Source organism: Manis javanica, chromosome 2, assembly GCF_040802235.1.
Source record: "Manis javanica isolate MJ-LG chromosome 2, MJ_LKY, whole genome shotgun sequence".
In the NCBI taxonomy this organism is placed as follows: Eukaryota; Metazoa; Chordata; class Mammalia; order Pholidota; family Manidae; genus Manis; species Manis javanica.
Genome location: NC_133157.1, coordinates 80826273 through 80839610, shown reverse-complemented (window position 1 = coordinate 80839610; position 13338 = coordinate 80826273). Strand labels below are relative to the sequence as shown.

The window sequence follows — 13338 nt, the reverse complement described above, 5'->3', positions numbered from 1 at the left end:
GTTAAATACTTTTTGATAAATGAGGCTTAATTAGATCACAGATTTTGGACTTGAGTGGCTTGAATGGCCTAGGGACAATATCTACCCTAGAGTGTTGTTAAGTACTAGTTAATCCAAGAGACATATTTCAGGCCAGTCAAGGCACTATTTGTTTCTGCTGCCCTAGGCTAAAGAGAAGGCAAGAAGACAGGCTTTTCTCATCAACTTTCTTGCCTCTTGACCCTATCCAGTACATATCTTACACATTGTATATTTAGCTTTATGGCCTATTCTTTCAGTTTAACACTTCGAGAAAACACCTCAATTCTGAGAAAAACAAAATAACATTGCAGTTGCGAAATACCTTGTTTGCACTGAAATATATTAAGTAAAGGAAATATTTAAAAATCACCCTTATTGGCACTATACACAATATAATTAGTGTTAAGCATCTGTGATAAATCATGCTTAACAAATTGCTCAAGCATCAGAAGCATTATGAGAAGACCACAGTTTTACTAAACACTGAAAACTGCATTTTTCCTGGTGGTTATACTGTAAGATAATGAACTTCCCATGAGTGGTGGCAGAGATATAAATTCAGTTTTTCCCAAGACTAACGAATACCATGATATATTATGCCTATGGAGACCTGGCTTCCATCTAGACAAAATGGAAGACTTTGCTTGTGTTCAGTAAAGGTGCATAATTGAGAAAATATGAAGAACAGCTAATCATCAATAATGCATGAATGTCTGTATCTCCAATCTTGTACTACAAAAATAGTCTACCTGAAAGTTGAACTTGGCTTTCTGGGTTTTGAGTTTCAGTTTTTAAAAGGACAAATGACTCTGATGACACTGGAAGTCGCCCTAATCAGGCCCAAGCATTTACTAAATTGTCCTTAAATTTTTGCTTTCAATTGAGAGGCATGCCAGGGTTTTAATTTATAGGAGCAGGTTTTATTATACAAATAAGCAGACACTGATGGGGGACAAAATTGAAGCAGCTCTGATAGTTGTATTAATTTATTTGATTTAATTCTGGTTTCTCTTACCCAATCTTATTTATGTCAAAGTAAGTTGAAGCAGAATTCATTATACAGTGAAATGCAATTTGAACACTTTTTATTGGGACATGGTGATTCAATCATTTCTCTCCTGAAATCCCATTATCTTTTCTTACATTATTTTGTACAGATCAAAACACACAGATGAAATTCCAAAAGAAGCTTAAGAATTTGTGGCAAGGGATGAAACTATATCCAAATAATTCCTTATACTATGAATACTATTATATACAATTAACATTCTTATTTTGCATTATGATAGCATATATTCTCTGAAGAAAATTAACTGAGGTACTGAACTTGACTTTTTAAAGTAAAATCTTGAAGCAATTTTAGGTTCTAATCATTTTGATATAGAATGAGCAGAATCATTGAGCCTCATCTGACCCCATTTGGGCATTTCTGCATTTTGTTGATTATGTGGATTATAAAATTTGCCAAATTACTCCTGGAACTTTTCCTCTTCAAAGAGTAGAGTTTAGCAGTTTTGCCATCTTAGTAATTTTACGAAGTGTTTGTGAAAAAATAAATAAGTAGAGATTCCTCTCATCTGCTATTCATTTACTTGTTTCATTGTGTCTGGAATATTGTTAGTACATAGGGAATTCACAGCTCATAAATGGACCTAGTTACCAAAGTCCATTTCTATGTTGAATGGGACTCAGAAATGGGAGTCATTTTCTCATGGAGACATTGCACCTGTGCTCGGAATGACGAGACTATCCCTTGACTGCCTTTTAAACACCCACGCTACTCTACCCTCAAATTACATTTCCTGTGTCCTCACCCAGTGAAATATTTCCACATTCAGAGAACTATAAGGGCTCCGAGCGTACCAGAGAGGGTAGCCTAAAGTCAGTAAAGGAGGGAAGCCAGGAAAAACTGACCAGCAACAGAGGCACAAGCCTTGTCCCCAGGGCACTTGCTGCCTCATGTCACCTAACTTCATGGTCTTCCAGAAGAGAACCTTATACAGTGGGTCTGGCCTGGAATGATGATCCCCAAACTTTTAACAAGAATCAGAATTATCTGGAGGCGTCTTAACAACACAGATTCTCTGACCTCACTCCTGGCAATTCGAATTTGATAGATATGGGTTGAGATGCGGGGATTTAATTCTTAGAAAGCATTGCCAGTTATTCTCTCTCTCTCTCTCTCTCTCTCTCTCTCTCTCTCTCTCTCTCTCTCTCTCTCTCTCTCTCTCTCTCACGCACACACACACATACACACAGAAACCCAGGGACTACACAGCAAGGATCACAAGCCCAAAAGCTTTTGTTTGCTGATGACTGCAAGAGTCCAATGGTTACCTAGAGGGTGCAGGGGTAAGGGTAAATCGGTACAGGTCTCCACCAAGAGTGGTGGGTGTTCCATGACTTTTCTGGGTATTCGAGAAGAAAGAAACTGAGCAAAGCCTAAAACAAAACAAGGCCACCAGATGACTCCACCGTCACCTCCCAAAGCCATGTGGCTACCATTGGGTAGCTCCCCATCAAAGATAAGGCCTTGGGACCCTGGTCTTCACCATTTGCAACTATGCTCTACTGTATTGTCACAGGCAGCTGAGAATGCAAGCAGCACTGTTTGAGGATGTAAACTATGGGCAAATGAGAAAGGTGCAGATATACCATCTCATCAAGTAAATTAGCTCAATTTTTAATGTGAACTGCCTCATGTCTCTTGCAGGACAGTGTGTGTATGTTGTGGGCAACATGGAGGGAGACTGGCTGAATGGCTAGACAGAAGCAGAGAGATGGACACTAGTAGAGTATGTGCTTCAGAAAACAGCCTGGGTTCAGATCCTAGCTCTCCTATTAGCTGCATGCCCTTGGGCATGTTACTTAAATTTTCTGTGCTTTATTTGCTTCACCTATGTGACTAAAATAACAATAATACCAATTACATGGGGCTATTTTGTATATTGAATGAGATAAATATGTGCAAAACACATTGTAGAATGGCTGGCATGTATTAACTGCATGATAAATGTCCACTCAAAATATTCTTAGTGTCCCAGGAAGGAGCCATCTGATGCACCTAAAGGGTTGACCCTGAGCTTTTCCTGCCCCTTACCCAGACATGTCTGAGTTTCTTTTTGACAACAGATCTCCAGTCACCTTCCAAAGCAGCCCCTTGGTACCTGAACTTCAAGTCTTCCCAGTGGCCACTGCTTTTAGATCTGAGGGTACTCTGTTCTAGTTTTTCCAGAACTGCCCTTCCTTCAACCTCACATCTCTGTTTTTCTTGGTCTCTGTAAAGAAGCCACTGTTTATCTCTCTTGTCACCCTGGGAACTTCAACATTAGGCCTCATGAGAAATCACTCTGTCATACAACAAACCATAAAGTGCTAGTATACCCAAAACCCAATTTAGAAAACCAGACAGGAGAAATTACAAAGTATAAATGATTTGGGAGGTAGAAGACAAGGAACAATAAAAAAGCTTTAAATCCAAAAGTGAACAGACATGACCATAGTGGTAGATACCATGAAATGCAAACCGAAAGGTTGCCTAACTTCTGCTCTTAACAGAATCAGGAGAATTTAACCTATTAGCCATGCCTGATGTTCAGCAAAGCAAAGATGTATTTTTCTCCCAAAGCTACAGTAAGATTATAAGTACAGTAAATACGATTTTCTATTCATTGGTTCATTCAGTTATGTACCACATGTTTATTACACAACTACAATGCCCTGGGCACTGTTCAAGAAACCGGAAATGCCAAAGCACTTGTTTGCCTATTGCACAATCCATAATTAGGAACTTACAAAATTGTCAATAAGTATTTCCATCTGCAATTTTCAGTATCATTCAGTGACTATTGCCACTGAATTCCCGGGTAAGACATGACTTCCTGATTACACACATTCATTTTCTGACAGAGACATTTGATTATATGTGCTGAGCCTAACTTAAACTTTCATCCATATCCCCTCCACCCACCCCAACCTGGAGTTTCACTGTTAAATGTTCCAGATAGTCTTTTTAGTCAGAGATTTGTTTTATTTCATTTAATTGGTAAAATTTTCCATTTTGGTAAATGTACCTAAGTCCATGCAAAAATACACACAAACCCCATTCCAGAGGTAGCAAAAGACTTCATCAAATTCTCTCTTTGGAAATATTTTAACCCTTTTCTCTGAAATCTCATACCACTTAGTTTCTGCAAGACACTCTTGGGCTGCAACTCCCTAAGTCCCAAAAGGCTGTCCAAGTTCTGCAGCTCTGTGTGGATATAGGCATGAGGTTTGGGGTCCTAGAAATCTCTAATAAATGATATTTTGATTATATCATTATTTGTCATGATGGACTTTAAACTCCAATTGAATAATTCATACTCTGATCTTTTTTAAGTTATCAAGATAATTAAGATAATAAACATTGGGTCTGAAAAGAATGTATTCATTTGACTAACCCCAGTATGCTAATTTATCTGCACTCATCAAGCCCAGTGAAGACTTGCTATGTGATGTTTTGGGGGAGCACATGTTACTCTACTTACTAAAAGACTAATATGAGACCCTGGTCACATACAAATCTGTGTAAGCTTATGCACCTGGGACAAAGCTGGTGCTTAAAAATATCAGCTCCTTGATGTCCCTTGACCTTATTATAAAGCTCCTGATGGTTGGGAAGAAATGCCCATGGTAGAAATGCTATATATCCATGTCAACTAGTGCTTTTATGACTCCCTAAAGGCTAAATATTTACAAGAATTTTGATCCCTTTCCACTAGGCAGTTTGGAAACATGGACTTTTGTGTGAAAAATGAAAGAAAGATTCATAGAGGGTAAGGCAGAAAAGTGACTTGTGTATCCCGAAATGCTCACAGTTGGCTTGTAGAATGGTTGGTGAGAAGACACTGTTCGCCCTTGTGTCCCCTTGGCCTCCCTGAGACAGGGCAGCCCAGGTGAGTGCTGAGGTGCCTCAAACCTCATAGCATCACAGAAGGAAACTCAGTGAAGGTGTGTGCCTGGGTTTGCTCCTAATACACTTGGCACTCTTTGAGTTCTGTCTTTGGAAAAATGGGCTTCAATTTCACCTAGGAAATGTGATGTGCTCATCTCAGAGGAGTGAAGGCACTCAAGCAAGAGAAATCGATGGTATCGGCTGCTTTTCCTGGGAGTTTCTGAGGTCAATCAAAAAAGGCAAACTTTTCGGGGCAGGTTTGTCGGGGTAGGGAAGTGGCATTTTACATTATTTCAATTAGCAAAGCAATAAAAATAAGGGTTGATTATTCATGATTATGTAGTATTTCTGGTAATGACTCTATTGAAAAAACTTCACTATTGTCCCAGCGGATCCTGGGTTAGCCCTTACCTTAGAGACCAGCTTGGCATCAGCCGACTCCTGGCTCCAGTGTCAACTGGCATTTCCTGGTCTTTATACGTGATGGTTAATATGCCCAGCACCCTGATAAAGCCATAGGAAAGGTCCATACCAACACCACAATTTCGCTTGCAGAGTTAGAAAATTACTAGATGTTAGTTTGGAAAAGGTCAAGAGGAGCTCTAAACTTGAAAGAGCCTCAGACTCCAGGGAAGCCGATCGGGCCTGAATAGAAGCCCTCCCACTTACTGGAGGTGTAATTTGGGCTCATTATTTTTCCTCCCCACCTCTCTGAGCCTTAACTGTAAAGCAGATAATAATATCTGTCCTGCAACGTTGATAAAGATCTTTTTTTATTTTTAATGTGAAAATCACAGGACATAGCACAGAAAAGGCATTACATATTGGCTGTTCAAACATAATAAAGAATGCAGACTTTACAAAAGATGCTCAGGACCAGGCTAAGTGAAAATAGAGTATTTGAGATCTCAAATACTATATCTTCAATGTAGCAGATATATTACCAAAATTCCAAATGTGGGGAGATAAAGCAAGATGCAATGCATTTGTTAAAAAGAATTTCACTTATCTTTCAAAATTGTATCCAATTTTTTTCTTGAATTTGCTAAGAAGGTCCTTGATCTACCCATCCCTTTTACCTTTATAAAAGTTTTTTTTTTTTTTTGAGGGGGGGGGCCTTGGTCATTTCCTCACTTTGGAGTCACATACAAAAAAAAACATGCTCTGCAGATATTTCAGCTGACAGCCGAGGACGGTTAATGCTGGCAAGGCTGAAGCTGGCTGAGCAAAAGGCAGTCAGAGGAATGTATCTCCAGAGGCAGATGGGGTAGGTGTGAGGAAGGACAATTAGGTCTGGAGTGCAAGCAGGCAGAGAAGACTGAAAGCTAATCGGTCCAGCAGCTAATGTATACAGAGCTAAGCTTTGCAACGGCCAAGGTTTACACAAGACCCAGGCCAGAAGGAGCCTGCATCCAGGGCTGGGCTAGGGTGAGCGGAGTGATTATCTTCTTGTGCACAAAATTGAAGGGAACATCAAAAATTCAGTAATCGAGGTGAATAATATTTTAACAGGATATTTTTGAAACTAAACTCAATTTCCACCCCAATTCTGGCTCTGAGTGGGGGAAGAGAGTACTGTGTGAAAGCCGAGAGGGTGTCCTTGGGAGCTAAGTGGGGACAAATGGGGACAACTTCTAGAGGGCAGTTTGTAATGCTTTTAGGAATCCCAACACTGAATTATATTTGCAAGTCAATGTAAGAATAATTATTGTAGGTGACAAAAGTAGGCAACAGAGACCACAGGTCTGACATTCTTGTCTTTATTGGTGTGTGTTTGACTCTGAATGATCAGCTACATCACAAATTCCAGTACAACAGATCTCATTTCCAAGTACATGTCTATATAATAAAGAATTTAAAGCTCCATTAATCACTCATACATATGTGTGTGAACAAGCCCTAGAGTTTCTGAACATAGTAAAAGAATGCAAGTCATATTCGAGGCCTCTCTCTTGCACCAAATATGAGAGAGGGAAAGAAAGTGAAGCAGCGTATAGCCATCGACAAAGAATCCCCCAGCCCCCAGGTCATCCTTACCCCAGATCATGGGTGAATCTACTGAAACCAGCAGGAAAGCTGGTGCCCAGCTGTGAGAGGCTCATTGCCTGTGGTGGGGAAGCAGGAGACCTCAGAGAAGGGTCACTGTGTGACTCGGGCTTGGGGCCCATTGGCAGGAGGGTCTCCTTGAGGAGCATGATCCACATCCACCCACACAGGTCCCCGCTTTCCAAAAGTGGGCATACGAAAGCATGGGGACTACATGAATTCATCCACCCCAACTACCCTCTTCCCCATAGCTCTGCCCACACACAGAAGCTTGGTCCTCAGTAACTCAGATCTCTTCAAAAAGACCATTCCCGTGTATCAGCTCTTAGACCCAAATCTGGCTAAGGTCCACTTCAATCAAAAACCTCAGGGTATAAAGTGTAGGAAACAGCAGAGAGTTAACACAAGCCCACAGGAGAAGCATGATTTCCGAAGTGAGTGACAATCTTACTCCCTTTGGTCCTGGGCCATCAGTGCCCTGCCCAAAGCCCAGGGGCTCAGGAATGTAAGACAGAACCAGCCCTCACCAGTATCTTCTAATAAAATGAGTGCCTTCCACTTCCAAAACCAATGCTGGTGAAAGTCGAGGTAGGGTGTAAGGAAAACTAAATCCTTATATGTAAACAGAGGAATTTTATGATCAACTCAAAACAGAAGCTCTTGAGAGGCAAACACCCAAAAAGTGACAGCACAGGGAAAGAAATAGCCCTAAGTAAGGCTCAAGTGGCGATACAGATCTGTGATGCCTTCTGGAGTATCAGGAAGTGGCTGATAGAACTAGGAACTAGGAAGGAATGGGACTATTTCAGATCTTGCAGAGAGGAAATGAGGGAGAATGGCAGAATGAGATTGGCAAAGGAATTTATATTTATGACTCAGAAGTAAAGCCAGGACAGAGGCAACATGAGACTAGGTAGACCAGCTGTACAGGGTGCTCTGTAAGTAGGAGGTAAGAATATGAGTTCTGTCTCTGGGTAACCAGCTAATTTCTCTATTTTTTGGCAAGAGATTGAAGATTGACTTAATTGCGAAAAGTTAACTCTTCAGGAGCAAGGGTGGGGATGAGTATTGGGCATGAGAGTATAAGTAGATTTGAAAATCCATCATCCTTGCAAGAAATCAACCCAGGTGGCTTCTCAGTGGTGCCATCTCTGCTTATTTCAACAAGCAGACATATCATGTAATCTTCACTAGTAAAGATATTTTCTCTAACATAGAGACTAGCTCTTTGGGAATAATTAGATAATGTAGGATTTTATCCTGTCTGCTCTATATCAACCATTTATTGGAACACTGGGAATATGGCACTCAGTCTAAATGCCATCATTATCTAATAATGAGCTTGGATTCCACTATAATACACCCAGAAGGTCAATGGCATGGCTAAATAAATGTGCTAAACAACAGCAACAGAATAAAAAGATATTGATGTCTACCCATATTTATAACATATACAGTAACTGATAAGAATAATATAGACACTAGGCATTAGATTACTGTTTTCTTTCTAGAAATCTATCCTCCTCTCTTTGGTTCAAAATCACACAAATCTAATCTCATAGATCATAGGAATCTATCTGTTCTGAACTCATTTTTAGAATCTGTCAACCCTAATATTACTGTGCAACATACCAACACTAACATATTTTTATATATCATACTATTGATGGAGGTCCTAGTCTAGGCCTAGATGTCTGAGACATCAGAAGAGGAAGTCTTTCATGATGGAAGTCTGGAAAGTGTGGGACAGCCAACTTCATCAAGTTTGTTGGGCATGGCTGAATGACTAAAGGGAGATTCCCATTCAACAGAGGTCCTTGCACAGCCCAGGGATCCTGGATGAAGGCAGCCCTAAGTGTGGAAAACATATCAGATGTGAGCAGTCTGGCCCTTTAAGATCCAGCACACTCAGCAACCTGAAGGGAGCTAGCTGGCGAGGGTGGAGAACTGGAAGACAGAAAGTCATCTACTGCTTCAGGTGAGTAATAAACTACATTTGGGGCCATCAGGAGTGTTTCCCCGAACCAGAGCTCTCAGCCTGCCTTGTGAGAACAAGGAGACTCTTATTTATTGAGTCTTCCAGGCTCCCAACGCAGGTCTCATCTCCCCTATGACGCTCACCATGGGAGAGATGAGCTCCTCTGGATTAGGATCCCTCTAGCCCAGACCTGATGTGGCTGGCCATGTTTGACACCCCCGCTGTCTTACCCCTGTACACCACCAAACAAATCTGAAATCTGAAACTGGCAGTAACTCATCTAGCATGCTTCCTACCCAGCCTGCCCAGTCCAGCCGAGGTAAATCATACTATAGGAATATGAACAAAGCCCAGCACAAATAGAGGCAAAAGGACAAAAACAGTTAGACTTTATATCACAGTAGAGTAAGAAGACATTCACAAGACTAAAAAGTCACATATATTCAAATGATATCAGTGGTTGACTCTAACTTGGAATTACAAGTGTTTTTTTATTTCATTTTTGCTTCTTGTGTTTTTCAAATTCCTTTTTACAACCTATATTATTTATTTTCACTTTGAACTCTTATTTTAGGACACTGAAAGGCATTTTGGGCAGTTACAACTTAATTCTGCCTTATTCAGAAACCACCAGGCCTAAATCAACCAGGGTGACCAACACCCTGCGGTTTGCCTAGGACTGTCTTGGTTTCCAATCTCAAAGTTTTGTATCCTAGGACCCTGCTCAGTCCTGGTGCTCACTGTAATACTGACATTCCCTTTTCCTTTAGGCCACAAGTACTGCCTTCTGATCTTCTCCTCCCTCAGAGAGGTCAAGCATTCAGAAACACACAGCATTCACAGCAAAGGGTCCAGCTGAGGGAGGGCAGCATGAATCTGGGAATCCCACCTAGCAACTGAGCCTGAACAAGATTGCCTTTGTACTTGGCTACCGGGTTGAGTAGTAAGAAGTAGTTCTTTCACTAATCCTTTTCTGTCCATGAAATGGAGCAAATTCATCTTACCTGCCTTTCACAAGAAGTGACAACCACCAAGAGAAGGACCTCTCAAACAAAGGACCGCAACATCAATGAGTACAAAGGGCACCAGGCCTGCCCTTTACCCGGAGAGCTGGCATGATCACTAACCTAAGAAGGCTGACCATGGTGGGTTACTCTCAAGCTGGCAGAATTGGCAAAGACAGAGAAAGCCTGCACTTCACAAGGAAAAACCTGCTCTCTGTTACAATAGCTGCCATAAAGCTTTGAGTGTCATATCCAAGAAAACTCCCATCCTACCATCCCTACTTAACCGTAGAGAGCTCTCAATCACTCAAAGCATCTGGACCTTCTCAGCAACATAAGAGGCTCCTCTGCATTTGTGTTGCTGAGCTGGTCCTAGTCAGCAATCTGCTGGCATGCGCAAGGGTGACCAAGTGGAAATGAAAATGGGGGTGCAGCTTGATTAGGTTCATCCTGCAGGTACCCACACTGCAGTCAGGCTGGGCCTTGGGAAATGCTCAGAATGAATACATTAGGATCCTGCATCTGCTCACATGCTTCTAGCACAACACTGATGATTTGGTGAAATTGGACTGAAATGTCTGTGTGGGGGATGCATAATTCCACCTTGGTTGGCCAATGATGAGGAAGCAGAGTCAGTTCTCAGAATATCACTAAGTGTCTCCCCAAACTAATTCATAATCATTTTTCCTTTTCAGCTGTTAAATGTGGGATTGGAGTGGTTTCTCTAGGAGGTCTAGGTATCCTGTATTTGGGTGGTATTTCTGTTTTGATGAAGTAATATCACCCAGTGGTCCAATGCTTATAAAGTGATGGCTCTTATTTTACCCAGTTGTAAATGTGTTTGAAACTGGTTTGCTAACAATCATTCATTTCAGTGGCTTACATTTCACATGTAATTATGCAGCATATATTCATTTCATGGGGACTCAGGTTGCTTTTTGAAGCATTATTTGAGAGCTTCTTACCATCTCCTCTGGAGTTTAGAAGAGACCATAATATCAAGCTGTCATAGCTAGCAATGGGGGACTATGGCACCAAGAGGGAGAAACAGTGGGACCTACAGAATTCCAGCAATGTGCCATGAAGACCCCATGGGACAGCTTGTCAACCAGTGTGCCATAAATGAAGCAATTGCTAAGGATCCTGAAATGACTGCATTCTCTTTGTCCTAACCTTCATGCTGGATGGAATGGACTTAGCTTATTTTTAAAGTACAGGCCATAGCCTTCAAAGGGACATTAACAGTTCCCAAAGCAGCTATTATTTGGCCAATTAAATACTTAGAAGAAAATAATATACTTTTGAAAGACAAAATTAATAGGCAAAGGAGAGAGGAAATTGCTAAAGCAATTGTTTCTAGCTGTTTGTAAATTGTGTCCCTGGACCATCAAAATGGACCATAGGCAGAGGCTGAGCTACAGTTTGAAGATTAACTCGGGTAACTCTCAGGGCCCTCATCTTCTGATCTAATGAGCTCCCAGGGTCCTGAATGCAATTCAAAATGTTTGTTCATGTGTTCAAAGTAACATTGCAAATATGTTCAAAACCCCCTGCTGTTCTGTGAAAAATATTGCCTCTGTTCCTCCCCTTGTTGGCAACACAATGAGTGGTGTGGTATGGCAGTTAAGGGAAACAGAAGGGATGCCCCAGTGATCTTTCCAACTATAGTTAAAATGTCTCCCCTCTTCATTACATATAGCTGGTCTATGAATCTGTGCTTATCTACCTAATTGCCTAATAAGCATGTAACCAGTGGGAAAATACACACGTGTGAACTCTAACAGCAGGGGAGGTATGGCACACTCTGCAGGAAGTCAGTAAATATCCAGGTCACTGGAAATGGAATCAAAGTGGAAAACACATCAGAATTCTTTATATGCATCTGCCCCAGGGAGTTACTAGCTGTAGGTAAACACAGAAGGCATGAGCTGCAAGGACAAACACCTGAAGCTCATATTGAGCAACAAGTCCAATTTAATTTAGGCCCTACGCTTAAGACCCGAGTGAATTTACAAGGCTGCTCTAGGAAAGAGGCAAGAGATAACAATACATCTGTGACATCTGCAGGGGAGGCTATAATGCATTCCCACCCTTCAAGAGAACCCAAGATTGATGATTCGGGGATTTTGCTGGTTAGTGTTTCTGTCTTTCTGTCTTTCTTTTTTTTTCAGCTGAGAAGGTATGTTTCCATTGTACCCTGTCAAAAAATGTTCTCAGCAGTCAAGGCAAGGATAGCAGTGCAGCTGCCCTTGAGCCAAATTTGTAAATCCTAATGGGAAACCACCCCGTGCTGTCTCAGATGACGTGGTTTTCAGGCACGCTACACAGACTAGATGAATTAAAGACCACCTCCAGCCTTGATGTTGCTGAGCTCCTCAGCTCCATCTTGCCATGCTGATTGATCGAGGAGATGGGTCTATAGTTAAAGTGGCACTGCACTTTAAGGCTTAGTCATAGAGCACTCTGCTTTCTCTTTGGAAGGCACCTTCTTGCTTGGCTAGGTTATGGAAGCTAAGGAGTGACGTCAAGATGTTGTCTGGCCAGAATTTTCAGATAACCATAGAACTCTTCTCCTCCATCAGGCATGGATTTAGCCTCCTTTAGTTCCTGCAGTGACACAGGAGCCTCCAAATACCAAATTATTATCAGGCGGTCTTGGGGGAACCTCTGGGCCCTGCAATAAAGTAGACAGACTTGCTATTGGAAAGTGCTTGGGAGTAATTCAGCCCTGCTCAGATTGCTCTAAAGTCCTGCAAACCATCTCTGGGCTTTGTAAATGAAAACCTCACAGAGCTCCTGAGAGTGAAAAGGTACTTTGGGGGACATAATTGGTCATCATCCTTCACTTAAATGATCTTAATCATCATTTACAGGAATCTGTTTTGATTGTTTTGTTTTTAAGGCAAAGGCTTTATAAACAGCCTCCATACATAAAAGTATGGAGGCTGTGTCATTTTGGACAAGTCACTTCTGAGCCCTGTCTGTAAAATAAGATGTTTGTATTAATTGATTTTTAAGGTCTAACTCAGGGGTCACAAACAGGTGGTGGACTACAGACCAAATATAACTCGTTCTGATATAATTTATTGATCCCACCCAGTGTTTTATATCTTGGAGAATTCACATAATTAATAAATGCCTGTGCTTCCTGGAAAAATGTGAGTATTTGGTAATACAAGGCCCATGTTCCAGCATGCCCTTCACAATGTCATATCATCGTTCTGATCCAGCTTCCTTCTTATGCTGACCTGGCTGACTCTGTAGGTAGTTGGGGTTTAGGACCCTTGCTCTAAGCTACCTTATCACAGTGCATTGTGATTACATGATGAGAACTTTAATGACTGACCTCCCCA

The 13338-nt window shown here is 41.4% G+C and overlaps 1 protein-coding gene across 7 annotated transcripts in view; it reads right to left on the bottom strand.

The window, feature by feature from the left end:
- Positions 1-13338, bottom strand: part of NTRK2 (neurotrophic receptor tyrosine kinase 2) — a 311589-nt gene that overhangs the window by 121464 nt on the left and 176787 nt on the right. Inside the window, exon 17 of one of the 7 annotated variants that reach the window (XM_017665771.3) lies at positions 6710-12659. The exons of 5 other annotated variants lie outside the window; for them this stretch is intronic. In XM_017665771.3, the coding sequence (XP_017521260.2) occupies positions 12631-12659 (29 nt within the window). In that variant the 3' untranslated portion in view covers positions 6710-12630. Of the gene's footprint in view, positions 1-6709; positions 12660-13338 lie in introns of those variants that run through there. One more of the 7 variants, XM_017665772.3, reaches the window with a different exon arrangement.